Below are 27,668 nucleotides of genomic sequence, written 5' to 3'. Positions count from 1 at the left end.
AAAACAGTACATAATAGCAGCCATTAAAAACACACAAGGAGGGTCAAATAAAGGTACGTCAGACAAAACATACCCTGCTGGCAGAAGACAATCAAGAGACACAGGTAAATCTCACTAAGGGGAAATTCCATAAATTTGGTGCCACAACCGAGAAGGCCCTTTCTCGGGTTACCATCCATTGACCACCCATCAGATCCTAATCAAGGGAAGTATGTTTATATTGGATTGTGTGCTGGATATTTAAATGGGATTTTGAGTCCAGTGGCACTTTGGAGACCAACACAATTTTTAGAAGGTAAGCTTTAGACAGCAAGAGCTCCCCTCCTATCTAATCAAGCTGCATTGTACCTTTACGTTCCAAATACCTTCTCCTGTAACACCCCACCCACCTTTGGTTGGGATAGAAAGGCTCAGGGGTCTCCATTCCTACTTGTGTCTTGAAAAAGGGAGCTCTGACTCTCGAAATCCCGCGCCCTGAAAATCTTGTTCGTCTCTAAGGTGCCACGGGACTCAAATCCTGCTGTTCTACTACAGACTAACACAGCTATCCACCTAAATTAAACTGGATTTGTTTGTTTTTATACTGGGTAATTTTAATTAGATGTGTTTTTATTATCATAATATTAGCTGCCAGGCTTTTGAAAGGACAGGATATCAATGTTTTAAAAATTAAATTTAATTTAAAAAGAAAATAAGAGAGAGCAGGGAAGGGAAGGGGAATCTCTCGTGGACATCTAGAACTCCCCATAATCCTAAAAGACAGAATGTAAAAGGCACAGACATTATTGCTTCTGAAGACAGTGTGTCATTCTGGCATATCCTTAAGACCTTGGGGACCTGGTGTGTTTTTATAGGGTTATCTGCTGAAACACAAGACTGGCATTTTCAGAATCTCCTTTTAAAAATCCTCCTGGATAGTAAAAGGAAAGGAGGGCATCCATGTGGCCCTTTTCACTTCCTGTTCAGCCCCAAAATTTCACCAGAGCCCGTAACTCAACAGCCAGTCGAATTCAAAGTGTATTAGAATTAATTGGACAGCAACCAAGTGCACTGAAGTGCTTTTTGGTAGTTATTTGTTCAACACTCAGTAGGAGTCGCTATTTAGTTCCTTATTCAGTTCATTTAGCTTGCACTCTGCTTTCTAATTTAAAATACAAAGTAAAGGCATTCGAAATACAGCATCACTTCAAACCAAATACAGAGAAGGACATTTAACTACAGATTTAACTACAGTGATTCAAGCAATGGTCAGCTCTAGGCTGGATTACTGTAATGCACTCTACGCGGGGCTTCCCTTGGGTCTGATCCGGCGATTACAGCTGGTTCAAAATGCATTGGTGCGTGTCATCGCCGGAGTGCCAAATGGTGCACACATAACACTGGTATTGCACCAGCTGCATTGGCAACCAGTGGAGTACCGAATTTTTGGTGTTAACCTATAAAGCCCTATGCGGACTGGGACCAGTGTATCTGCGGGACCGTCTCTCCCTGTATGAGCCCCAGAGGATGTTATGATCAGGAAATAAGCAACTGTTGGTGGTCCCTGGCCCCAGGAAGGCCTGCCTAACCTCGACCAAAGCCAGGGCCTTTTTGGTCCTGGCTCCATCCTGGTGGAACTCTCTGTCGAATGAGACCAGGGCAACAGCCTGTTACCAAGTGCTGCTTTCTATTTTATATTATTTTTATACGATGCTGTTTTATGTTGTTACTTAAACTGTTTTAATATAATTTATACTGTAAATGCTTTTTATCATATTGTAATCCACATCTGAGTCTGCTTGTGCAGGGAGGGAGGAATATAAATCGAAGAAACAAACCAACAAATTTTTAAAAGTCATCTTAACCCAAAGATGCCATCCTAACAACTGTCCAAGGGACACCTGGCACCTAGCCTTGGGGCCCCAACCCACTGCAGGCTACCTTGTTGCGTGGCAGGGCCCAGCTGCAGACGGCGCACTCCCAGCTCAGCAGGCGCTTGATGAAGTCCCGGCTGGGAGAGGCCTTCACGGCCTCCACAATGTCGGCCAGCTCCCAGCCCCCTTCGCTCGGCTTCTCCAGCATCAGGGAAACGACCAGCTCTGCTCGGCCCCAGCTGGGCAGGGAAAGAGAGGCCAGGAGACGTCGCAGGAGCGCCTGGAAGGAGGGAGGAAGCGGAGCCATTGGCGAGAGCCACAAAAGGACACGGCCAGAGCAGGTCGCTTCCAGGTCTCCTTCTTACCTGCCGGTCAGGGCTTTGGAAGTCTATCGGGGGCTCTTCAGTCTCCCACAAACGCTGGTGGAAGGGCTCCAGCCGGAGGCGCTGCAGCTGTACCAACGCCTGCCACACATCCCCTTTGTTCTGGTAGAGGGCCTGTAGCACAGGACCTCGCTCGGCAAAGCCCAGCACTTTTAGCTCCCGCACCTGTTTAGAAAAAGAAAAGTCCGGGGGGGGGGGCAGAATGCCAGCAACTGAGTATAAGGAGCCAAATCCCAGCCTGGTCCCCCACTCCCTCACAGCTATGGTTTACGTGTGGTGGAAGCCATGTGTTCCAACACAGAGACACCGTCTCCTAAGCTCAGCTGTAGTAACTCAACAATAATAGAAAGGTACAAGTGGGGGACCCACAGTGACTTGTATGGGTATCTCATCCCCCCACTCACTATTTCATCTTCCCTTTCCTGAAAGCCCCCCTACCCCTCCCTTTTATCTTGCTTCCTTCTCTCCTTCCTACTCACCAGCCAATCTACCCTTTTTCTGCCGCTTTCCTCCTTCCCTCTCCTGGAAGCCTCTCCGAAAGAAAACTCTGGCTGAATTACACAGTGCCTGTTGCCAGACAAAGCTGAGCCCAGTTGCAGGGTCCTGGCTGAGCCAGGCTTCGGTATGTGGTGGGGGACCATGAAAGGATTTGTGGGGGGCACCTCACTTCCCCCTATAACCCCCACCCCACTCCATATCTTCTTTCCACTTTGGTGCAGTGGTTAAGAGTGGCAGGACTCTAATCTGGAGAGCCAGGTTTGATTCCCCATTCCTCCGCTTGAAGCCAGCTGGGTGACCTGGGGTCAGTCACAGCTTCTCGGAGCTCTCTCAGTCCCACCCACCTCACAGGGTGATTGTTGTGAGGATAATAACTCACTTTGTAAACCACTCTGAGTGGGCGTTGTCCTGAAGGGCGGTATATAAATTGAATGCTGCTGTTGTTATTATTATTAAAAGCTTCATATCCTCAACTTTCCCTGCTTCTTTCTTTCCTTCCCACCAACCTATCTACCCCTCATCTTCAGCATTATTTATTTATTTACTTACTTCATTTATACTTTACCTTTCTCCACAATGTGGACCCAAATCATTTACATCATTCTCCCCTCCTCCATTTTATCCTCACAACAACCCTGTGAGGTAGGTTAGGCTGAGTGTGCAACTGGCCCAAAGATACCCAGTAAGCTTCCATGGCAGAAACTGTAACCACTATACCACAGTGTCTTTTGTGCAATGGCTTGTTGTATAGCAATGAGTAGCCAAGCCTGAGAGAGTCATGCAAGTCCCGTGGCAGCAAGACACCTGGGGTTGCTGCTGTTTGACACAGCCCTCAATAGTCCTCCCTCAAAGGTCAAAACAACCCTGGAATGAGACCTGCCCCTCCTCCTGCCGTTTACTGACAGAAACCAAGGCTTGAAGGCTGGCAATACTTCTGAGGTTGCCTAGAAATGGCCACTAAAGGCATTCATTTCTTAAAGCTACAAGCAGATTTTTAAAACACTGTTTTTTGTAGATTTCACATTTTTTCTGCAAATCTGGGGCTTTTCTCAGGTTTGTAGAAAAATCTGTCTTATCTGTCTATGACCCCATCTCTAGATTTAAGTATCCACAGGTGGGGCTATGTTGAGAATTAAATATATTGATTCTACAGGCTAGGCTCAAATTAAGCCTCATCTCAAGCCCCTGATTCCGACACCAGCATCCGTTCATCCCCAAATCCTTGACTCCCTTTCAAGACCAGCTTCCCATAAATCTCTTTGCCACATCCGTCCCCCTGCTCAGATTCTCCCGCCAGTTGCTTCCTAAGCTCCATCCTTCCTAATAACCCAGAAGGGGAGCCCCACCCACAGCTCAGACTCCTCCCACAAAATCCAAGCACTGCCCATTCCTCCCTCCTGCCCCTTCCTAAGTCCCTCCTTTTCCTCCAGCTTCTCAACTGGCCCCTCCCACACTCCTCCTGACCCTGTTCCTTAAAACCCCTCCCCATTTTCCTTAAAATCCTTTCCCCAGGACAGCCTCTAGAGCCCACTTTTAGGTCACCATCTTTCTCAGGATGGCTGGTCTTTCCATTGAGACCCTCCTACCAGCCCACCTCAGCCCTGCCCAGGCTGACCTTGCTGCGGCGAGCGCTGAGGCATCGGCTGACGGCTTCGTCCACATCCCCCTGGCTCTCCATCCAGGCCGTCTGGGCTTCCTGTTGGGTCACAGCACCCAGCCCACCCCCTGGCTCCTCCTCGCCCCGCTGCGTAGCCAGCTCAGCCACCCCTTCCAGGACGCAGGGGAGCTCCGAATTCAGCCAAGCCAGAGGCAGCTCGGCCCCTGAGTAGTGCAAAGCAGCTGCCACCATCTCAGGCGCCACCCCCACCGCCTCGGCTTCCTGCGGGAAAACAGACAGGAAGTGAGACTACAGGGCAATGCTGGGGGTGCAGGTGTGGCCTAAAGACAGGAAGGGCAGGGTCACTGGGAAGGGGGGACTAGGGGTAAAAACATTCCAGGTAAGGTGCTGCTTGGGGGAGGGGGTAGCAGCACCCCTGTTCTATTCAGGCTGATTGCGACGGGGCTCCAATGAGATGCTAGCAGAGGGGATGCCCAGGGTAATTTCAATTACTAATTACAGGATAATGCCAGTTACATGCCCAGGGTAATGCCAATTGCCACCTTGGGGTCAGGTAGCAAGGGATCCTGACAGTGTTTTGCCATCTTCTGGGCAAGGGTCATGGGGTGTGTGTGCGGAGGGAGAAGGGAAGGTAGTTGTGAATTTACTGCATTGTGCAGGGGGTTGGACTAGATGACCCTGGAGGTCCCTTCCAACCCTATGATTCTATGAAAAGGAATCTTTGTCTGGGGTCCCAAAGTAGCTCTTAGCATCCCTGGTGCTTAGATTACATTGACTGGGGTGACTGTTCTGCAACTATATGAAAACAGGAGAATTTTGACTGGGAGGGGTAGCCAAGCCAAGCGGCTATTCCCACTCCTCCAGAAGAGTGGACATTCCCAGCCACCCCTTCTTTCCTCCCATTCCCTGACCGGTTGCTAGAAAAATGAGCAGAGGGCAGGTAGACAGGAGGACATGTACCTTTCTCTCCGTCTTTAGGCGGTTCTCCCATTCCTCCACCCAGCCACCTTCCTTGCTTTCTATCACTCCCAGCCTTCAAATGCATCCTGAAAGGGAACTACATTCTACCTAACAAAAAAACTGCATGTTTTACTTCAAAACTGGAGGCCTTCATGTTTCCTTGGTGCATAATTTTGGAATTTTTTAGCAGTGCATCCTGGGTAGTAAAAGCACAGGTACAGAAGCTAAAAAAATTGAAGGAATGGATGTTTGCAGACAGCTGCTTCCGAGGAAGAGCTCACCCGGATCATGGCTACCATCTTCTGGCCGTCCTCTCGCAGTTTCGCCTGTCTCCGATGTTCTGCATCCTCTAGGGAGAGGGACTTCAATAGGCATTTTGGATCTGCCTTAATGTTGGCTGGCTCCTTCTTCGGCTTTTCCTCCTCCTCTGGCCTGGGACGCAGTGAAGCGGGCTCAGGGCCCCCTCGCTGGCTGGTACGGTTGCACATTTCACACACCCGGCCGTGAATCTTGTTCCAGAAGGTACAGTGTTCGCACTGCCAGCCAGGGAGCTGTGGTGAGGAAGGGGTTAATTGAGATACCCAACAGAGAGAGGTGTTGCACTCAGCATATTGGGGGGCGGGGGGGAATGAATCAAGACCCATAGCCAAATTCTCTTATTTCCCCATGCCATGAATTTGAGAAATAAATCAAGGCATTAAACAGTGGTGGTCATAGAAATAAATTTATTTAGATTAATAAACCTGACGCAACCAAATAGGTGCCTGAATGCATTACAGAAAAACAACAATTGTAACTGTAAATTGTATCTTTCATTCATCACTGCGAAATCCGTCTACAGGACATAAGGGCCGTTTCCAGACTATGTACCTTCATCCGGAACGTCGCGAAAAAAACACGGAAGATAGCGTCTTCTCATGTGAGTTTTGCGCGACATCGCAATGTCGCGCAAAACGCGCACAAGAAGACGCTATCTTCCATGGTTTTTTCGCTACGTTCCGTGGCATTCCAAATGAAGGTAAGTAGCGTGGAAACAGCTAAGATCTCATATAGTTCAATAAATAAACAACTAGTTCTTACAGTAAGAGGGGGGGGGGTCATCACAAAATTCACTAACAGAGCACGACCGAAGCTCAGTGATGCTATGGTCAAGCTCTAAAAGGTCTCCAGTCTGCCCAGACATAAATCTTTTGCCCCAAAAAACTGGCTTCCTAAATCCCAAAAGAGGATGGAACATCAGGGTCACGTTCTTCATGAAAATCTCATGTGTTTCAAGACTGGATCGTGGCATTGAAAACATTCTAGGGCTAAAACCTACCTGAAATGGAATTGTAGGGGTTTACCGAAAACCTGGAACCAAAGACAGATTCCTGAAAATGTTGATATTCGTTTTGCAAAAAAGACAGAAATGAAAGAGGAGAGTTTTGCGGATACTATGGACAGCCAAAAAGACAAATAAGTGGGTTCTAGCTCAAATCAAGCCGGAATTCTCCCTAGAAGCTGAAACTTAGGCTGTTGTACTTTGTTCACATCATGAGAAGACAAGATCCTCTGGAAAAGTCAATAATGCTGGGAAAAGTGGAAGGCAGCAGGAAAAGAGGAAGACCTAAAATGAGATTGCTTGACTCAATGAAAGAAGCCACGTCCTCTGTTTGCAGGATCTGAGCAAGTCTGTTAATGATAGGACATTTGGGAGGCCTTTCATTCATAGGGTTGCCAGAGGTCGGAGGCAACTTGACGGCACATCACACACACGAGACCTCATGATCGTGGAAGGGGAAAAGTTTCAAGGCTAGGCGGATCGGCCTTATCCTGCACACAGACTTACCTCTTCCTGCTGCACTTCTGAATCCTCCCCCCACGCCATTAGGGGCTTTGCATCACCTATGCCAGGCCTCCCGGCCAGACGGGGCCTCTCACACACAGTACACAACACTGTAGATGCCTCGTTCTCAAAGGTGCAAGACTGGCACGACCAGCGACCACGAGCCATCTGGTCCTCCGAACTGAGGCTGACGGGTATCTTGCAGCCACGGGGGCGGTCACAGGCCACGCACAGTACGCAGCGAGCATCGTTGTGGGTGTGGCAGGCTGCGCAGAACCAGGCAGGGCGTGGGGCTGGCGGCTGTGGGGGGAGGCTGCGCCAGCCCTCCATCGGAGGACGCAAAGATGCTGCATCGGGGGTCACTGTGGAGAGGCTAGAAGAGATCAGAATTATTTGGTTAAGCAAATAAGGTCTTCTCCTGGAAAAAAAAAAAAGCGTCCATTCCACACATCTGTATGCAAGGCACGGTTTCTCCCTTAGGCCCCATATATTTAGAGGCCAGTCACTCAGAGCTCAGAAAAATGGAAAATCCAACCTCCTCACCGTAGAGTCTACCTAAATTTCCTGGTGCCACCCAGCATCCAAACACCCATCAGTAGCAAAGACGAACGTGGATTCCCAGAAGGTGCTACCTGGGAGGCAGTGTGCTGCGCCAAGCTCGTTCCTTCAAAGGCACCCGCCGGTGATGTGTCCGCGAAGGGTGCTTGTGGAAGAGCAAGTCACAATCTGGGCACAGTGACTGGGCACAGGACGGGCAGTGCAGCGACGGGGGCTCCAAACCACAAAGCAGGCAGGCATCTGGCGGCAGGTACTCTGTGCAAAGCGGGGCAGAGAAGAGTTGGTCAAGATTTAGGTGAGCCCACCTCTTTCCCAGATATCCTAACTTCCAACCAAGAAAAGACAACTTGTGCAGTCTGCATAACTTATGATAGTGGTTTGCTGTTAAGACTTATTTATTTATTGAAAACATTTACATGCTCCCTTTCCACCCAAATAAGGTCCCCAAGGCAGCAAACATTGGGCATTAAACATTTAAAATAATAAAAGAATGTTTAAAATGTATACATAAATATTTAACAATACAATAAAAACATAGATCCAGAGGAGTTAGCCATGTTAGTCTGTAGCTGCAAAAGAGTCCAGTAACACCTTTAAGACTGACCAACTTTATTGAAGCATAAGCTTTCGAGAATTACAGCTTGCTTCATCAGATGCATCTGATAAAGAGAGCTGTGGTTCACGAAAGCTTATGCTACAATGCTACAAAAAACAGACATACAGACACATCCAGGGAGGAAGGTCAATAAGAGTTTACTGAGGGTACACCAAATGAAACAGAAGTCTTCATATGCTGGTGGAAGACAACAATAGAGGAAGACAACCAAATCTCCCCAGGGAAGGATTTCCAAAGTTCTGGCACCACAACCAAGAAGGCCCTTTCTCAGGTTGTCACCCATCTACCCTCACATCATGGGGGCACCCGAAGCAGGCTCTCCAAAGTAGACCAGAGCAGAAGGGTAGGTGCATAGGGGAGAAGGTAGTCCTTGGGCAAGGCCCCACACAGAGTGTCAAAGCCCTCTCAGAAGTGCACAAGAGCTTTACTGAGTTGCTCTGCTGCCATGAGGATGAGAAACTTGGCAAGTTACAACCTATAAATATTCCGGATCTCAAAGTTTGCACCCAGAAGTAAGTACAATCCCCAGAGAGCTGGGGGCCATTCCCACCATTTGCTTCGTTGTTCTGCATTACCTGTGTGTGATAATGCCGTTGCTGTGTGCGGAGGAACACGTTCTGGGGCCACGTCTGCAGTGAGGCTGGCCTGGGAAAGAGACGAGGATGAGACCTTTTCTATTCATACCCACACCTGGCAAATTTCATTCACGGCCAGCGGCGGACTGGGCCATTACAGCAAGCCAGGACAAACGGCCCCTGCAGATAAGTGCATGCCCATCTCCATCACCTCTGGCCAGGTCCACTGCTTTCACTCCCCATCTCTCACTCACCTCTAAGCCATTCCCCTCCTCCATCAGCTCCTGCAAAACCCGAGGGTTGGGGTGGTTGTCCTAAAAAGGGGGGGGGGGGAGACACAATGAAAATGACTCCCAGTATGCCCCTCTCCAAATGCTCTTCTCTCCCCATCCCTCCCCTCGGCACTGGGGTCCCCCCTACCGAAAGGAGAAGGTTCAGCTCGGCTCGTAAGAGCATGACGTCCACGGTGATGGAGGCCACTTGGACAGTTTCAGGTTCCTGCAGCTGCTCCGGGAAGCAGAGCCCGTCAGTCTGTTCTTCCGAATAGCCATATAGGCGAAGGACGTCCCGTCCACCCTGCCAAAAACACGAAGCATGCAGAAAATCAAGAGGGCAGGGCAGGAGGGGCTGTACAGTTGGCCCCTCTTAATGACATACCTTTCCAGGTGAGGCCCTTCATTATCGGAAATGAGACTGATTTCTGCTTGGAAGCAGGGCCTTGCCTGTGGTGACCCCATACCTATACAACCCAACCAGGTTCGTTCTACTGAAATGTGTCAGAAACCAGTAAAATGGCGGCGGGGGGGGGGGGTATTTTTCCTTTGAGAGGCTCACACAAACCAGCAAAATAATGAAGTTTAAACAGAAAAAAATGAAACTGGAAGAGGGAGGACTCTCTCTCACCTGGATGGTGTCGACGGTGTCTCGGAAGACAGGGTTGTTGAACTTGACCGTCCGCCAGAAGCGAGGCTTGTGGGGGTTCAAGAGATTGCGCCCGTACTTCTCAAGGATGTTTAGAGCAGTGGAAATTGTCCGCAGCTCTTTGGGGGTCTGGGAGAGGATTGGATCTTTGGAATCGTCTCTTACCAGATGTTGCACACACACCCAGCCACCCAGCCCAAAATCTCAGGGAGCTTCGTGCTGCAGCTGCAACCTCTTGCATTCCCACAGCGCTATGTGCCAAGCTCATGAAAGGCCACATCACCTAGCTTGCTGCCCCAAAAGCCAGGCCAACAGCACACAGACGGTGGGCACCTCCGGCTTCCAAACCTTCAGCAGGCTCTGGCACACGCATTTGCCTCCTTGTTTCTTCAGCCTTAGGGGCCAATCTCCTGCTTTCTGCATTTCCCCCCATTCTCCATTCTTAGAATGCTAATCCAGTTGCACAGAAGTTCCTCGACCATATCCTTGCCAAGCTGCCTCCTCACACCCCAAGCCAGTTCTTCCTTACTAAGTCACACACACACACACACACACACACACACACACACACACAGCTTCCACACTCTCTCTGCTCTCCTCAAGGTTGTTCCCCTTTTTCTTTCACCCGGCAGCTGAATTACAGGCAGAAATCCCACAAGTGAAGCTTTTCCTGGCAGACAGATGTGGCAATAGGAAATGCTTCACCTGACGAACGTCTAAGGCACAGGAGCCTTCTGAGTGAGGTGGGAATCGGGACTCAATTTGTGCCCCTCACCAATTCCAAATCTCCCAAGGCCCCCTCCCAATTCAGCTGCGCCCTCCCCCTTACCTGTCCCTGAGTATTGGCCCGCACAATGCCCTTCACGTCGATCTCCCGGTATTTCTTGGACGGAGGCAAAGACATCTCCACCAGCTGCTGCACAGACTCTGGATTTAGCTCGGAGGGGCTCTGGATCAAAGCAGCCACCAGCTCTTCCCGGAGGCTCAGGAACTTGGACTCCATGTCTGCTGCCGGGGGCAGAGGACAAACAGAGACTGCACATGAGAAATGAGACCTTCACATGTAAGGCCCACCAGGGTCAGCTAAGTGCTACCCCCTTTCAATCACTAAGCCCACACTTCTAAATGTTTTAAATGAATAAAATGTTTTAAATACATAAATGAATAAATAACAGGACCTAAATTAAAAAGGCTGTTTTTTTCTTCATTTGCAATTCATCACCTTTACCTTTCTATCCTGCCCTTCCTCTAATAAGCTATGGAGGTGAAGCAATACCCCCCCACACACACAACAACCTTGCAAGGTAGGTTAGCCCAAGAAAGAAATTGGCAGGCCCAAGATCAGCTTTGTGCCCCAGTAGGGATTTGAACTTCGGTCTCTCTGAAGTCCAGCCCTCTATCCACTAACACCATGCTTCTTCTAATCTGCCGCTGAACCTATTTTCTGTGCTCTGGCACAGGCACAAAAAGCAGCGGGCAGGCCAGGCAAGCATTTTGTCAAATGAATGGAGGGGACAGACCGTGGCTTTGCCAGCAAGAGACAGGCAAGATGGAGCCATCAAATATTACACACAGTTCCATACCTACAAATGACCAAGGTGGGGGCGGGGGAGATGTGGGCCATATTTATAATATGGATCTCTTGGAAGGGTTATTCCCAATCTCACCCAAGGAGAAAATATGACTGTAGCCAGCCCCGTCCCTTGGGGTGGGGCTGTCTCATTTCCAGGTGAAGGTTCCAAAGTACAAACTGAAAAATCAGTGATTTTCCCTCCCTCATAACCAAATGAAAGACACACAGACCACCAAAACAATGCGTCTCTGTGTCTTTTTTTATAGAGGTGAACAATTTACAGGGCGGTAAATAGGGATCGATGCTTTTCAGTTCCAGAGGGGCAGGACAGTAAATGGGAATCAATGCTTTTCGGTTCTGGCGGAGTTGCTGTGTTGGCCCATTGTGGCAAAAAAAACACTGGAGTCTTGCAGTACTTTTAGACTTGCTCAGTTTTATTCCAGGAGAAGCTTCATTAGACAATTGCTTTTTCTGTTAAGCAGCCAAGAAACTCACATTCGCCACAGCCAGAGAGAGCTCTCTGTGTGTATTGAGATGGCTCCCGCAGGGTGGATGTTTTCATGTGTCTTTCTATTTTAATGACTCATTCAGCATTTATAGGAAAAGGCAGATCATATAAACATTTTTTTAAAATGAGATAAAAGGGAATTTTTCCCCAGAAGGCCTCAAGCACTAGAAGGGCAACAGTATGGTTGCCAACTCTGGATTGGGAAATTCCTGGAAATTTGGGGAGGTAACCCCTGGGAAGGGCAGGGTTTGGGGAGGGGAGAGACATCCGCAGGGTATTATCATTATCGTTATCACTAGCATCATTATCATTAATTTGATTTGTAGTCCGCTCTTCCCGCAAGCATTCTCAGAGCGGATCACATCCAATTAAAACACAGAGCAATATACAATACAGACAATATGGACAATTAAAACTGGTCGCATTAAAAGAGCAGTTGCAATTTCATAGCCCACCCTCAGCAGCGCATATCGCAAAATCAGGGCCGTATTAATCCACGGCTGGGCCCCCAGGCTTTCAGGTATTTCGGGCCTCCTCCGGCACGTCAGTCTTTCATCCCACTACAGCTGAGAGCCTGACCTGCTACAGTAGGTACTACCCCTATATCCATTTTGAGGGTCTCCTGAAGAATTCTATTCATATACATTTATGAGAGTGTATATATACATATGGATAAATATATATGTACTCATATTGCTACAGTGCAGAGTGTAAAATGCCTTTAACCACTGGAACCCTAGGGAGCAGGTAAGAGTACCTCAGCAAAAAAAAATTGACGGGCCCCAAGTTCCTGCAGGGCCCCTCCCTAGGCTTCAGTCTAATCAGACTTATGAATAATATGGCCCTGTGCACAATCCCGCATGTAATCATTTGGGCCCATGGTGGTGAATGGCAAACAACAAATAAAAGCAGACGTCGAGAGGGGGTACTCCCCCCCCGCCCCCCGTGGGAGGCCAGGGAGGAGGCCTGCTTGCCTCAACCACCAAAGGCCAGGCAGAACATCTCTGTCTTGCAGGTCTGGAGGGATTGATAATAAGTCCCACTGGGCCTGGGTTGTCTCAGACAAAGAGTTCCACCAGGTTGGGGCCAAGGCCAAAAAGGCCCAGGGGCCCTGTCAAGGCAAGACAAACCTCCTTGGGGCCAGGGACCACCAGTAGATGAGACCACCAGTTACAGCATAAAGTCCCCCTTCCAAAGCAACCCTTTTCTCCAGCGGAACTGATCTCTAATAATAATAATAATAACATTCTATTTATATACCACCCTTCAGGACAACTTAACACCCACTCAGAGCAGTTTACAAAGTGTGTTGTTATTGTCCCCACAACAATCATCCTGTGAGGTGGGTGGGGCTGAGAGAGCTCTGGGAGAGCTGTGACTGACCCCAGGTCACCCAGCTGGCTTCAAGCGGAGCAGTGGGGAATCAAACTAGGCTCCTAGTCACTCTTAACCACCACACTAAACTGGCTCTGTTGTCTCGAGATCAGATGTCATTCTAGGCGATCTCCAGGCACTACAGAGAGATTGGCAACCACAAGGATCTTGGAAAAATTCACCTTGATTCCCGGGGGAAATCTGTAGGGGCAAGACCTGGTGGGCTTTGCAGCAGGACAATAGGGCACCCATTGCCCCTGATTTGTGTTAATCTTACTAGCAACTTCTCTATTCTAAAAAGCACTCATCCTTTGAATGGAAGCTGTCACATTCATTAAAAGACCTCCCCTCTCCAAAAAAAATGGGGGGTGGGGAGACCTGGCGCTGCAGGTGGACTGCTGGCCCCCACCCCGTCTAAGCCCTGGGCAGCAGGTGCCTCTTTTCAATAATCAGGGGGTTAAAGGCGGGTTTTAGGGTTCCCAACTCTAACTTTTTGCCACCTTTCCAAAAACTCTTCTAGTTCAATGACCGGGGGGGGGGGGAATCACATCTGATGTATTAAAGGGAGGGGGAGATTGAGGCTTCCTATCGTTCCCCCCGCCAGAAAATGGGAGTGGGGGGGTGCCTTACCTGCTGGGGGTGGGAGATGAGGATCCAAGCCCCCCTTCCCGGGGTCATGCGAAACAGCACCAGCTGGTGGCAGAAGAGGAAGGAGGGAGGGGGCAGGAAATGAAGGCGCGGAGAAAAAGAAACCGACCCCGCCCGCCAAGCCAAGGGAGACACCCGCAGACGAGGAGGAAGAACTACACGCCGCCCGGCGGGTCCGAGGGCGAGGGGGCCTCTGCGCACAGGCAGAGTGCAGAAGGAAGCGCAACAGCCCTCCCGCCCGGGGGATGGAATGCAAAGAGGGTTCTTAGAAGCGCCGAGCAGCTCCTGCATCGGCGCACGTTATAATGCAATATGCACGCTCCTGAGCATTGCGGTGGGGGGCATGCTGCACTGTGGGGCACAAAGAAGGGGGGGTATGGCTGGGGCGTGGCCCGAGCATTTCCTTGCACTTGTGACATGCAAAAGTTTTCTTGCAAAAGTTTCTTGGAAAATGGCTTTCCTTTAGTATTGGGGAAAGAGATTTTTTTGGTGTCGGGGGAGCTCTGCTGCCGTCCCCCCCTCCCTGCAAAGAAAGGCGGAATATAAATTACATAATACATACATACGTACATACATACATAAACCCCGTGGGGGGAGCAGGTGGAAGGAGGCGGCTCCAGAGGGCGGAACGTGTGAATGTGAAAGTGAAAACAAGCGGGGGCTTTGCTCGCTTCCCATCGAGCTTTCGCTGTCGTTGCATTCCGGGAAAGGGCGACCATCGAAGCGGCTTTGACGTCCCCTGGACCCCCCCCCCCCCACAAGCCAAGCCATGGCCAAGACCTTCACCATCCAAGTCAGCAACGAGACGCGTAAAAAGGTGGGGAGGGGGCTGGGAAAGTGGGGAGGGTCTAAAGGAGGGGATGCCCAAAATTTTCTTAAAAGAAACTTTAAAAAAATACCGTCAGTTCTCCGGCTCGGGACATCCGTCACGTGAGAATAAAGCAAGCGCGCCTCTGCACACGTGCAGAGTGCATTCTGGCCGCATTCCTTGCTGGGTCCTGGGAATGCCTGGCCCATTCCCACAGCCTCCCTCCGTCTGCGCATTAAGCTGCCCTGGGACCAAAGACGCCTTTCACTTTCTCTTCTTTCCTTTTCCTAGATAATCGATTTCAGGGACTCCCTTTCTAAAGAGGTAGGTGACTTTTGCTGCATTGGAAGTCCCCCATCAGAGTTCCCCTCCCTCCCTCACTTCTCTTTTTCCACCTCTCACAGGCAGAAGAATTTCTCTCAACGTTTTTACCTGCAAAAATATTTCAACTGGATCAGTTTTTGAAGGTAAGAGAACTCCCCAAGGTGGAATCCCTCCTCTTGCTGTACATTCAACCCTGGCTCTGTTGGCCGTAGTGGCAACGTGGAGCCTCCATGTTCAGAGGCAATATACCTTTGAATGCGCCTTGGCTTTAGCTTCCGTCTTTCAAGGAGCATCCTATGGGTCGCTGCAGGAAATTGGATGCTGGATTGAACCTGATATAATCCTGCATAGCTCTTCATCTTTTCCCCTTTTCCAGGAAGATCAATTGAACCTTCAAGATCTGTCGGTTCTTCGAGCCCCACTGGATATCCCTATTCCAGACCCTCCTCCCAAAGACGACGAGGTGAGACATTTTAAGATGTTTTCTCCTCTGACTCCCCCAAATTCCACCACTAAAAAAAACCTGTAATGAGTGAGAAAAAGGCACATACACATTTGTTTTGCTTGTTTGTTTCTACACAGATGGAGACGGAGAAGGAGGACAAGGAAGGTGAATGGAAACCATTGGAGGGAGGGGGAAACTGTATGGTTTATGGGGAGGGGATTCTCAGTTTTCTATAGATTTACCACCACTTTGTCCCCTACTCCCAGCCCCCAAATGCGGCTATCTTAAGGGTAATGAATCCATTGTGTCCCTTTTGGACCGGGTCAAACCCGAAGTTCGGGAGTTCCGAGAGAAATGCGTTTTGGTGAGTTGACTTTGTGCCCCCTGCCTGCCCCGATCCTCATGTCCTAGAGACGCACTGCTGTGTCTTTATGGCGACATCTGTGGCTGAGGGCGTTGTGGGCACCCCACATCTGTGTCCCAATTCCCTTCTCTCCGTTCCTGTTAGGTTGCTACCTGGATTCAGTACATGATCCCCAAAATAGAAGACGGTAATGATTTTGGGGTGGCTGTTCAGGTAAGAGGCGCCAAGGCTATCTTACTGAAATCTGCCATTTCTCAAGCTGTTCAGTCACACGCACCTCCTTTCTTCCCTTTTCCTCTGACAGGAGAAAGTCCTGGAGCGTATCGTGGCCCTAAAAACCAAGGCAGAAGGCTTCCAGACCACCATCGCCAAGTAAGGATGGGGTGTAGAAGAAAACGAGCTGTTTACAGCCCTCCCCTGAACACTATGGGTTCTACAACCCCATGGGCGTTCTTGTGCCAAGAGCACAGTGGGTAATGCTTCCCTGTTTTATTCACTTTGCTTATACTCCACCATTCTCTCCAGAGGGGACCCAAGGTGGCTTACATAATTCTTCTCCGTTTTATCCCCACAACAACTCTGTGAGGCAGGTTAAGCTGAGTGTGACTGGCCCAAGGTCATCCAAGCAAGCTTCCATGGCAGAGTGCGGATTCAAATCTGGTTCTTCCAGACTGACCCAGGAGCCCCCAACCTTTTTCAGCCTGCAGGCTTTTTCTGAATTGTGTTACAGTGTGTTGGGCACAGCCACAAAATGGCTGCCTGAGGAGGTGGAGCCAGGCACAAAATGGCTGCCTCAGCTGACCTTCAGACACAGTGAACAGCCTTGTGCTGTGGTGGCAACGGCTGCCAAAGCAATGTTTTTTAAAATCTGCACACAGCCCATCAGATCTTCAGTAGCCAGTCAGAAGCCTCTTCGATTTAGGAGTGGGTCCAAGGGACCTGAATTACCATCTCCATCACTTTGAACCCAGTGGGTTCTGAGTTTGGATGGAGTGCAAGGTGGGAGCATTCTTACTGCAGGATCCCATGTTATCTAAAGTCCAATAGATGTTATAAGGGTCTCTTCAGCACCTACCTCTAAATTCTGCTCCCCCCCCCCCGGCAGTGCAGTTTTTACAGGCCTTGGGCATACAGCCAAGATACCTTTATTGCTGATAGCCTTTGAATGGAGTTGATTTTTTCCCTCAGATGTCATTATGGCTTGGCTGAATACAACTCACCACTTGTATTGTTTATTGATTGTTAGCTACCTTGGCTGTTCATTGAACAGAAAGGTGGCACCTAAATTAACTTGATAGCTAAAATGAATGAATGCTGGAGAGCTTTATGAGGAATGAACTCCATTGGCGGCTTCTTCCTCAAACGCTTTTGCCATTGTGGGTAACCGTCCCTTATAAGCAATCCTGTTCAGAGGGATCATGGGTAACATTTCTGCCTTGCCCACATGCACAGTGAACCACAGTGCCTTCAAAGAGGATACTTACAAAGGCTGGTGAACTAGAAGGGATCATCCCTACTGTATTCTTGGTAATGTGCCTTCAGTATGCGATAAAATATGGATAGTATCTCCTGCAGGTGCCACCCCGCACTTGGGTGAAATCAACAGCAGCCCGTACATGGGCTTTCTCTATGGTGGCCCACACCCTGTGCAATGGCCTGCCTGAGGATGTCAGGAGAGCCCCCACGCTCCTGGTTTTCCACAAACAATGCAAAACTGAATTATTCAAAACAGCTTTTTACTCAGAAGCAGGGCTGTATTATAGGGAGGGGGGTCTGAGATGCTTTGCTAATGAGTTAGGGACCACAGACATCACTTTGTTGATTTACGTACACTCTGTTGCTTTAAATATGTGCTCCTATGAGCTACCTGTGTCTTGTGTTGTCTAATGTCAGTCCTAGAATTACTTGTGCTCTGTTTCAGCATTTCTTCAACTCTGGATCGGATCCTTGCTAATGTTACGGCTTTGTAAACTTGTGTTTATTTACCCTATGGCATTGTTTATAAAATTGTCCTTGATACTGACTGTACAAATCTCACACTGTGTAATCTGCCTTCTTAGTGAGAAAGGCGGACTATAAATATAAATAAATAAAATAGTGTGTCCAACGTTTTGCCTGGGATATTGGAAACAATAGTCTCGCAACAGACTGTCTCCCTATACATACCGTAAACACCAGTGCTACTCTCCTTTCCAGATATTTCTCAGAGCGTGGTGATGCCGTGGCTAAGGCCTCCAAAGACACTCACGTGGTGAGTAGTGAGGTCCCACTTCCTCAGGAGTCAAACTTTCCACTCCCACTGACTGGAAATCTAATGCAGAGTGATGGGTATGAAGTCTTCCCCCAGGTTTCTTGGCTGCAATGTATGAGTCCTAGGATTGGCCAGAAGAATAGCGATGGGGTAGCAAATGTCCTTGAAGCAGGGTCCCTAGGCAGTCTGATTTGCATTTCTTATTTTGTTGCAGATGGATTATCGGTGTCTCGTTCACGAACGAGATGAGGCTATATACAGGGAAGTCCAAATGATGGCGCTTGATATCCGTGGGTTTTATGTGAGTAAATTAGGAAAGAGGCAGTAAGCTTGAGGAAGGGAGGAAAGAGACAAGTCTCTTAATATTTCCCGGTTTGTTTCCCGGCAGGCTGAACTGTACCACATCGTGAGCAAAAACCTGGAGAAACTGACCAACCCCAAGGGGGAGGAGAAGCCATCGATGTACTAGGAGATCCTCTTCAGTGGAGTCCCTGGCCACTGACTCTGCTCTCTTCTCCAGGGTGACACATAACCAGAGAAGGGTACAAAGAAAGAGGGCAGAGAAATATGAAAGTAGATGCACAGCTATATGTTGCTGGTTCAGAAAAAAACCAAAGAAATGCACTCTGCCTTCTTGTTACAAGGGGTCTGTGAAAGAGAGTGAAATTAAAGCTGGACAAAATACATCTTATTTTCCTGTGATAATTTTTTTTCCATTGGCTACATGTTCTCAGATGTCTTGCTTTAATTCAGGAGCCATTGTAAACCTGGGCCCTCAACCTTTTTTTCTGTCTGTGATCTGACCCACACAGCGTTCTGTGGCCTTTCTCTGTTCAGAGGAGCAGCGTGCACAACCAAGGAATCCAGGGATCAAGGTGTAAAACAAGATTATTTGTATTTTGGGCTCTAAATCCCTATGCCTGTTGGAAGGCATTGAGCTTGAAAGATTTGTGATGCTTTAAAGAGCTAGCTAATTCAATTAAAAATAGACTCGTTTCATTTGTTGTTTGTTTTTCAATCTTGGGGACCAACAGCTGATATTTGATAAGGTCAGGCTAGTAATTCCCAACATGGTGCCCATTGGCACTATGGCACCTGCCAGTGTGTTTCATGGTGCCCACATCCTGCTCAAAAATCCAACATTGCCCACAGGCCGCTAAACTGATTGATGGCTTTTGTGGTACCAAATCCCCAGTGGGGTTGCCCTGTTTGGCTGTTGAAGAAAAACCCGAAGGGCACTGTGGCAGCAACAGCACTGCCCCACTGGAATGTGTTACCCTGAAACTCAACAGGGGCAGAGCAAGGCTAAGATGAAGAAAGTTGCAGCAGTTGAAATTCCGCCTGAATTGGTGCTGTTAAAGGCACAGGCAGTTTTTCTGGGGGAGTAGGGGGAGAGCGTTCGCAATCCAATCCTTAGTGTTCCTGCCTGCTTCTCCTGGGGAGGTACTGACAAATTAATCTCTTTTTCAGACAGCACTAGTTGGTGTTGTGCCTGAGAGATTGACTAGTATATTAGTATATGAAGCAGTGTGGTATAGTGGTTTGAGTGTCAGACTAGGATCTGGGAGAACCAGGTTCGAATCCCCACTTTTCCATGGTAGTCACTGGGTCAGTCACACACACACAGCATAGAATCCAGTAGCACCTTTAAGACTAACCAACTTACTTGTAGCATAAGCTTTCGAGAACCACAGCTCTCTGTGTCAGGTACATCTGACGAAGAGAGCTGTGGTTCTCAAAAGCTTATGCTACAAATAAGTTGGTTAGTCTTAAAGGTGCTACTGGACTCTACTATTTTGCATTTACAGACTAGCATGGTTAACTCCTCTGGATCTACTTTCAGCCTAATGTAGTTCATGGGTCAAGATGGGTAGCTGTGTAAGTCTGTAGCAGTAGAAAAGAGCAAGAGTCCAGCAGCACTAATAAAATTTGTGGTAAGGTATGAGCTTTCGTGAGTCACAGCTCACTTTCTGGTAGGATATCTGAAGAAGTGAGCTGTAACTCGTGAAAGTTCATACCCTACTACAAATTTTCTTAAGATTTTCTTCAAAATTTTCTTCAGGTACCTGAAGAAGCATGCTGTGACTCAGGAAAGCTTATACCTTACCACAAATTTTGTTAAGTCTTATGGGTCCTCCTGGACTCTTGCTCTCTTATGTAGTTCACAAGGTTATCGGAGGATAAAATGGAGAAGAATGTAAGCTGCTTTGGGTCCCCTTAGGGGAGAAAGGTACGTATAAATGAAATTATTAATTAATAAATACCACAGTGATAGGACTAGTGACATATTCAGCCACTGACTTAAGTGGAGGGTGACGCTCTAGGACTTGAAATCTCCATGGCCGTTCTTTCCAGTTCCTCTCAGAGGGAAAGCCAATTGGTTTTTGACCGGAAGTTCAAGCTAAAGGCAACTGTTTATGTCTCATCACGAGGAAAAGGCGCGGAAAGGACAGAGGGGCGGGGCTTCAGAGGGGCAGAGGAAACCTGGCGCCGTGAAGGTGACGGGCGGTGCAACCAATGAGGAGGACGGGAATGAAGTGAGGGGAAAGACGCCCCGCAATTGGTGCGCAGCTGCCCAATCGGGGATCTCGGGAGGGAGAGGTGCTGTAGTTGGGCCCTTTGAGCCGCAGCCATTGGACGAGATGGAGAGGTGAGTGGACGGGGAGGGGGCCAGGAAGTGTGTGCAGTGTCTCTCCCCCCCCCCCGTGTTCCCTGCCTGGGCCACATGGGCTTCCCTGAGGAGGGGGAATTGGGGATTTTTTTTTTTACTATTGGTTTTCAGGGGAAGTCTTTATGGGAATATTTAGCTGGTGTTTTTTAAAATTTACATGGACAGAAAAATAAAAAGTGCCTCTGTTATGAGCTAAGAGCAGCAGATCCAGGAACTGTAAGATTATAGATTAATCGTTAATTTTAATAATAATTAAAATATTTAAGGGGGCAATCAAGTGTGGTTGAAGCGCTGCGTATCTTTGTATGACCATTAAACTTTGATTTTAATAAAAATAGAATCAAAAAGAGTCCAGTAGCACCTTTAAGACTAACCAATTTTATTTTAGCATAAGCTTTCGAGAATCAAGTTCTCTTCTCGAAAGCTTATGCTAAAATAAAATTGGTTAGTCTTAAAGGTGCTACTGGACTCTTTTTGATTTTGCTACCACAGACTAACACGGCTAACTTCTCTGCATCTATAATAAAAATAGAAATGGCCTTGTTGAAGAAGGGAAAGTTTTAGGAGGTAGCCGTGTTGGTCTGCAGTGGAACAGCAGGATACCTATGTGCAAATATACTTGGCATAGAAAACAATAGTAAACTGAGGACTCAAATTTGTTTTTTAACGCTGGTTCCCCCCCTCCCCCACGCCCATTTATATACATCTGCAAAGTAAGATTATATTTCTTGTATCTCGAGTGGGCTCTCCCAAAGGCACTGAAAATAATTTTAGTGCACCTACAGTGCAATCCTAAGAAGAATTACTGCAGTCCAAACCCATTGATTTCAATGGGCTTAGACTGGAGTAACTCTTCTTAGGATTGCACTGCTAAAGACTGTGAATGGGGTGGCCACTTGAGTCCTGGCTGGGGAGAAAGGTGGGGTATAAAGGAAATAAATGCGTGTAAACAGAAGATGGCTCTTCAACAGAGGTCACCAGGGTGTCTCAATTTCAGTACTGCTCTCTATGGCATCATTTACTCTCTCCATCTCAGATTGGCAATTGCAGTATCACTTTCATATAAATAATAATTTTAGCTTTGTTTTTGTTTTGAGTTTCATAGCCAATCAGGTGAATTTATAACTTGGTTTTAAAAAATTTGGACTATTGTGTGCATTTGTGGTTTCCACCCCCTACCCCCAGTTTGAAAAAAAAATGAAATCCTGCCCTTTAGTCATAGTTGACTTATGGAGACCCCTGATGGGGTTTTCATGGCAAGAGACTAACAGAGGTGGCTTGCCATTGCCTGCCTCTGCAATCCTGGTCTTTGTTGGAGGTCTCCCATCTAATTACTAGCCAAGGCCAACCCTTCCATGGAGATAGATCAAGATGGGTAGCTGTATTTGTCTGTAGCAGTAGAAAAGAACGAGTCCAGTAGCACCTATAAGACTTAACAAAAGTTGTGGTAGGGTGTGAGTTTTCGTGAGCCACAGCTCACTTCTTCAGTACTAACAAAATTTGTGGTAAGGTATGAGCTTTCTTGAAATCAATGGGCTTAGACTGGAGTAATTCTTCTAAGAGTTGCACTGTAGGTTAGGGTTGTCAGCCTCCAGGTAGTGGCTGGAGATCTCCCGGAATTACAACTGGTCTCCAGGCCACAGAGCTCTGTTCCCCTGGAGAAAATGGCTACTTTGGGGGGTGGAGTCTATGGAATTATGCCATGCCAAGGTCCTTTCCCTCCCCAAACCGTACTTTCTCCAGGTTTCACTCCCCAGATCTCCAGGAATTTCCTAGGTTGGAGCTGGCAACCCTATTGTAGGTGCACTAAACTTATTTCCAGTGCCTTTGGAAGAGCCCACTCCAGATATAAGAAAGCTCCTACCCTACCACAAATTTTGTTAGTCTTATAGGTACTACTGGACTCTTGCTTTTTTCTACCAAGGCCAACCCTGCTTAGCTTCTGGGATCTGATGAGATCCGGCTCACCTGGGCTATCCAGGTCAGGGTTACCCCTCAAGAAATTTCACACGATTCTAAGGGATAATCACCTGAAAACCATTAATGGCAATTTTGAAATCACTGTACCTTCCAAGTGTTACATTCATAGTAGCATCCACTTACAGCTATTAATTTTATGAAACTGTGAATGTTTGTAAATAGAATATTTTCTATGCAAAAATAAAGCAGTGGAATATTTCTCACAGAAAAAATGTCCACCCCACATTTCTGGCTGTGATAGAGTGGCTTGGGCCAGTGGGGAGCAAGGGGGCAGCTGGATGGAGTGCTTAGCTTGACTGGGAAGATATGGGGGAGACTATCAAGTGGGGGAGATTGTAAGATTAGGATCATATAGGGTTGGAAGGTACCTCTAGGGTCATCTAGTCCAACCCCCTGCACAATGCAGGAAATTCACAACTACCCCCTTCTCCCCGACTGTCCCAGAAGATAGCAAAACACCTCCAGGATCCCTAGCCAAAATGACCTGGGGAAAATTGCTACCTGACCCCAAGGTGGAGTTCAGCATTACTCTGGGTATGTAAGAAGGGGCCACAAGAACTAAGCACTGATGTAACCCATTCTGCCCTTGCCCTCACGATCTGTCCAGGTTCATAAAACCAAATGTATGTTGATAGTGGATGAGGTATGAGTGCTTAGAAGGACTGCAGGAGTTTTTGTTTTGTTTTGCTGTCAAGTCGCAGCCGACGTATGGTGACCCCAGAGAGCTTCCAACGCAAGAGATAATCGGAGGTTGTTTGCCATTACCTGCCTCTGCATAGATGCTGGACTACCTTGGTGGTTTTTCCATCTAGATACTGACCAGGGCCAACCCTGATGAAATCAAGCTAGGCTGGGCAATCCAGGTTGAGAAAGGACTGCCATCTATTCAGGGCTTTTTTTCTGGGATAAGAGGTGGTGGAACTCAGTGGTAGAACTCAGGACCGCACTTTGGGTCAGCTGGAACAAGGGGGGGGTTATAAAGTTTAAATCGCCCTCGGCAGAAATGGTCACATGGCCGGTGGCCCTGCCCCCTGATCGAGGGCAATCTAAACTCCCCTCTGTCTGGAGATCAGGGGGCAGGGCCACCGGCCATGTGACCATTTTCAAGAGGTGCCGGAACTCCGTTCCACCATGTTCCAGCTGGAAAAAAGCCTTGCATCTATTTAATTTCATAGCAGGGGGAAGCTTGCCTTTCCCACTCCTGCAGGCCTCTGGCAAGAAAAGAGGCACTTGTGACAATCTCCACCCAACATTTCAAGGTGCAGAAACTCTGTCCTCTGTAAGATGGATGTAATAAGAGTTGGCAGCGGTGGGATTTATGGAAGATGTGTGTATGGGGATGCTGATCTTGGAAGAGCAAAAAGGCATGGCTGGGAGTTAGAGGGATCACAGGAAGGGGCTGTGAAGTTGGGGAAGAAGCCTGTGGGATGCTTAGAAAATCCAAAGAGGGGGGAAGGCTGGGGTTTTGCAGGGGTTGAGGGAGCTCAGAATTGGGAAGCCAAGGAAGGTGGTGGTGGAGTCTCAAAAAAGATTGCTTTGGGTTAGTGTTGTGCTTGTGTGTGTACGTGCCTGTGTGAAAGAGAGAGAGATGCAGGAAGTATCTGCAGCTTGAAATGATTCCTCTTTTGCCTGCTAGGAAAGGAGAAGTAGAGATCTGCGCCCGGGCCTATGTCAAGATGTGCCTCCACGCTGCCCGCTACCCGCACATGGCTGTGAATGGGCTGCTCTTGGCACAAAAGCGCCAGGCGACCATGGCGGGGCAGCCCGACTGCCTCTGCATTACAGACTGCATCCCTCTCTTCCACAGCAACCTGTCTCTCACAGTGATGCTGGAGGTGGCACTGAACCAGGTGGGAGCGAAGGGAGGCACGTGGCGGGGTGCCTGTGGGATTGTGGGGGACCGGGACTACTTTTCAGATGCAAATTTTCTAGGGCCGTAAATGGATCTGCTCAGAGTGCAACCACATTCATTGGTGGGTTTGACAAGAAGTGAAGATTCTGAGATTAGGATTCTTGAGCTGCTGTAGCACAGTGGATAAGTAGTTTGACTGTGAATTAGCACTCTACTGGTTCGAATCCCACTACCGCCATGAGCTCAGTAGGTGGCCTTGGGTAAGCCACTCTTCTCAGCCCAGCTTCCCAGCTATATTGTGGGGATAATAAATAACATTGACTTGTTCACCACTGTGGGTGAGGCACTAATCTGTGTAGAAGAGAGATACATAAGCGCAGATTATTATTCTTGAAGGACCTCCTCAGATGTTAGGACTGGCTTATCCTGTCAGCTTTCCTTTCTTGTAGCTGAAAGCAACTTTCAAACAGTAAGAACTGAAGCTAGCAACTATCAGCTAAAACCAATATGAATGCATTTTTCAGCTGATGATCTATAATACTGATGGGTTTTGAACTTGATTGATTTCCTAAGCCACTTTGGCTCTCACAAGCTAATTCAATTAGAACTATTTTGCATTCCCAGTCTAGAAAAAGAGAGAATTCATAGTTAGACAAATGAAGGAGCATCAGATAAACTATTCTTCTCCATTTAGTTCTCATATTACAGCTTTGTAGATTTTTTTCCAGTTTGTAGATTTTTTTCCAGTATGTACATGGATATATCAACTGGTTAGAAGTAAAATTGCATGAAGAGTCTTTGACAGTTCTCGACTGTATCTTCCTCTGCAGATTGATCTCTGGAGCACAGAGTCTGATCTGCTCCTTGCCGGCTACTACCAGGCCAACTCTGGGATTGACGACAAGAGGTACTTTTGGGGAGCAGGACTTGGTTATGGGCCCAGGAGTTTTCTCTCATTGTTGTCCCTGACTCCTCCTTTCTCTGCTCCCCGCAGCCCTTCTCCCCTCGCTCAAAAGACTGCTGGACGTATAGCGGAATTGTATGATGATGCGGTGCTGATAATGGTGAGAACGGCAGCTTGGGGCAATCAAGCTCTAGATGGGATTCAGAATTCAGTTTGCATGTTGCTGGTTTTTGATTGGCCAGGGCACCTTATCAAAGAGCACTCAAGCATCGGCTTTCTCCCTTAGATGCAGTCAGTCTGCTTGTCATCTCTTGGGTGCACCTCTAAGATCTCTTGCTGCCGAACCGTTAACAGCCCCAGCCTTACGAAGCAATAGTTATGACTTGAGCCCACCAGAGAATGTGACCATCTGCCTGCCCAGGGCTTTTTTTCTGGGAAAAGAGGTGGTGGAACTCAGAACGGCACAAGGACGTCACTTTGGGTCAGCTGGAACAAGGGGGGAGTTTTTTAAAGTTTAAATGGCCCTTGGTGAAAATGGTCACATGGCTGATGGCCCCACCCCCTGATCTCCAGACATGCGGCGTAGAGGGCAATCTAAACTCCCCTCTGTCTGGAGATCAGGGGGGGCGGGGCCACTGGCCATGTGACCGTTTTCAAGAGGTGCCGGAACTCTGTTCCACTGCGTTCCCGCTGAAAAAAAGCCCTGTGCCTGCCCAAATGAGTCACTTGCGGCTTGGACAGGACAGTAAACATGAAAAGAAGCAGCTTTGTCTTGTCATCAGAAGGCAGGGCAAAGGTGTGTCCCTCCTCACTTGGAGCCCTGCTGCACTTCTGCTGGTTTCCAGACTGCCCAGTCTCTGGCCTTTGACGTTCTGCCCACTGTCAGCTAGTTATTCTGTGGGAAACGGAGAAGCGTGGCAAAGAGGGCTGCCCTCTGTCCTAGTGACCAAGGAGCCTAATTACATCCTTCTCTTGCTCCAATTTCTTCTCCAGCTAGATAACCACAAGTTTACAACAAATCCCCGAGTGCCTCCGATAATTGTGTTGGAACAGAAAGATCGGCAGTGGGTCCCCAAAGACAAAAACCTGTGAGTTGCCATGATCAGTCATTTCTGTAGCTCTTTTAAAAAATATCTGCTGTGTCCTCCTTTGTAATTGCATTTGCACTGTCATAACCAGCCTGTATTGTAGGGAGGGGGTCTCAAATGCTTTGCCAATGCGTTGGGACCATAGACGTCACCAATATTGCCTTGTATACTACCCTTGCCTCGATTACGATCCTACTGGGTAGTTCTAATGTTGTCTAACGTCAGAACTGCTTATGCTCTGTTTCAGCATTTCTTCAACTCTGTATTGGATTCTTGCTAATGCGATGGTCCTTGTAAACTTGCATTTCTTTATCCTATGGCATTGTTTATGGAAATGCACTCGATACTGACTGTACTGATCTTGCGGTGTGTAATCCGCCTTGTGTCTCGTGAGAAAGGTGGACTATAAATGACATGAATGAATGAATGAAAATAAAATAGTTATTTCCACATTGCGGCTTGCAGAATGAGTCAGAGACACTCACATCTCCACACTTGGGCCTTAGCACAGACGGGATTGAGCTGTCCTGCCCAAACCGTTCAGGAGGACATGTTGGCTTTTAGCACCTTCTTACAGGGTCAGTCCCGGGAACCAAATTCATCCAGAATCTAACCCTCCTCTTTGGCCTCTTTCAGAATCATGTGGCGTGACTGGGAATCTTCTCGCCACATCTGCAAGTCCCTCCTAGAAGCCAAAGCCTACACCCAATTGGTCGACTTTGATGTCCACCTGGACGACATCAGAGAGGACTGGACCAATCAGCAGCTCAACACAGAAATTGCACAGCTGGTGTCAGTGGCCAATGGCAGCGCGTAAAGGACTGTGATTGGTCGGCAGCAGGCAAGACAACAGGGAAGGGCAAGAAGAGGAGCAGAGAATCATCTCAGACTACCACTAAAAAATAAAATAGGTGAACAGTTACAAAAAGAAGCTGTGGATTTGGAGTTGGCAGTTTTTGTTCCTTCCCACAGCAATGGACACCCCCAAAATATTCGTAGTATGCAAAAAATAAATAAAGGGAGTATAGCAGCGACAATTTTAACATTTTCACTATACACCAAATCTATATT

General features: G+C 48.1%; 3 protein-coding genes across 8 annotated transcripts in view; 2 read left to right on the top strand and 1 right to left on the bottom strand.

Moving 5' to 3' along the window:
• The window catches only part of RNF31 (ring finger protein 31), a 28,712-nt gene extending 13,735 nt beyond the window's left edge, over window positions 1-14,977 (bottom strand). Inside the window, exons 1-12 of one of the 5 annotated variants that reach the window (XM_054992489.1) lie at window positions 14,810-14,977; window positions 10,637-10,815; window positions 9,790-9,936; window positions 9,307-9,462; window positions 9,141-9,200; window positions 8,887-8,956; window positions 7,770-7,950; window positions 7,141-7,510; window positions 5,594-5,863; window positions 4,350-4,613; window positions 2,219-2,401; window positions 1,921-2,133 (exon numbers count right to left, since the gene is read on the bottom strand). In XM_054992489.1, coding sequence (XP_054848464.1) covers window positions 1,921-2,133; window positions 2,219-2,401; window positions 4,350-4,613; window positions 5,594-5,863; window positions 7,141-7,510; window positions 7,770-7,950; window positions 8,887-8,956; window positions 9,141-9,200; window positions 9,307-9,462; window positions 9,790-9,936; window positions 10,637-10,815; window positions 14,810-14,954 — 2,238 coding nt within the window. In that variant the 5' untranslated portion in view covers window positions 14,955-14,977. Of the gene's footprint in view, window positions 1-1,920; window positions 2,134-2,218; window positions 2,402-4,349; window positions 4,614-5,593; window positions 5,864-7,140; window positions 7,511-7,769; window positions 7,951-8,886; window positions 8,957-9,140; window positions 9,201-9,306; window positions 9,463-9,789; window positions 9,937-10,636; window positions 10,816-13,892; window positions 13,985-14,480; window positions 14,524-14,809 lie in introns of those variants that run through there. The other 4 variants (XM_054992490.1, XM_054992493.1, XM_054992494.1 and 1 more) reach the window with 4 other exon arrangements.
• On the top strand, window positions 14,502-19,101 carry PSME2 (proteasome activator subunit 2). The gene is made up of 11 exons (XM_054992496.1): window positions 14,502-14,727; window positions 15,010-15,042; window positions 15,123-15,185; window positions 15,419-15,505; window positions 15,625-15,652; window positions 15,754-15,851; window positions 15,996-16,064; window positions 16,156-16,223; window positions 18,048-18,102; window positions 18,317-18,403; window positions 18,491-19,101. The coding sequence occupies exons 1-11, from the start codon at window positions 14,680-14,682 to the stop codon at window positions 18,569-18,571; spliced, it is 717 nt and encodes a 238-aa protein (XP_054848471.1). The 5' UTR covers window positions 14,502-14,679; the 3' UTR covers window positions 18,572-19,101.
• Window positions 19,102-20,657: 1,556 nt separating this feature from the next.
• On the top strand, window positions 20,658-27,634 carry EMC9 (ER membrane protein complex subunit 9). Of its 2 annotated transcripts, none has more exons than XM_054994560.1 (6): window positions 20,658-20,752; window positions 24,390-24,603; window positions 25,436-25,512; window positions 25,600-25,669; window positions 26,503-26,597; window positions 27,234-27,634. In XM_054994560.1, the coding sequence occupies exons 1-6, from the start codon at window positions 20,745-20,747 to the stop codon at window positions 27,412-27,414; spliced, it is 645 nt and encodes a 214-aa protein (XP_054850535.1). In that variant the 5' UTR covers window positions 20,658-20,744; the 3' UTR covers window positions 27,415-27,634. The 2 variants fall into 2 exon arrangements, with proteins under 2 accessions (XP_054850535.1, XP_054850536.1); XM_054994561.1 differs by lacking the exon at window positions 20,658-20,752 and adding an exon at window positions 20,859-20,989.
• Window positions 27,635-27,668: the final 34 nt, after the last annotated feature.

The sequence above is a fragment of the Eublepharis macularius genome, chromosome 12, assembly GCF_028583425.1.
Source record: "Eublepharis macularius isolate TG4126 chromosome 12, MPM_Emac_v1.0, whole genome shotgun sequence".
Classification (NCBI taxonomy): domain Eukaryota; kingdom Metazoa; phylum Chordata; class Lepidosauria; order Squamata; family Eublepharidae; genus Eublepharis; species Eublepharis macularius.
This window is presented reverse-complemented; position numbering and strand designations above follow the sequence as displayed.

Bases quoted from the DNA above. Each gene is read 5' to 3' on its own strand.
- PSME2 (XM_054992496.1), top strand. From the start codon at position 14,680: ATGGCCAAGACCTTCACCATCCAAGTCAGCAACGAGACGCGTAAAAAG. The intron at 15,506-15,624 runs GTGAGACATTTT...GTTTCTACACAG, and splicing joins CTCCTCCCAAAGACGACGAG to ATGGAGACGGAGAAGGAGGA. The intron at 18,103-18,316 runs GTGAGTAGTGAG...ATTTTGTTGCAG, and splicing joins CCTCCAAAGACACTCACGTG to ATGGATTATCGGTGTCTCGT.
- EMC9 (XM_054994560.1), top strand. The intron at 25,670-26,502 runs GTGAGAACGGCA...TTTCTTCTCCAG, and splicing joins ATGATGCGGTGCTGATAATG to CTAGATAACCACAAGTTTAC. The intron at 26,598-27,233 runs GTGAGTTGCCAT...GGCCTCTTTCAG, and splicing joins GTCCCCAAAGACAAAAACCT to AATCATGTGGCGTGACTGGG.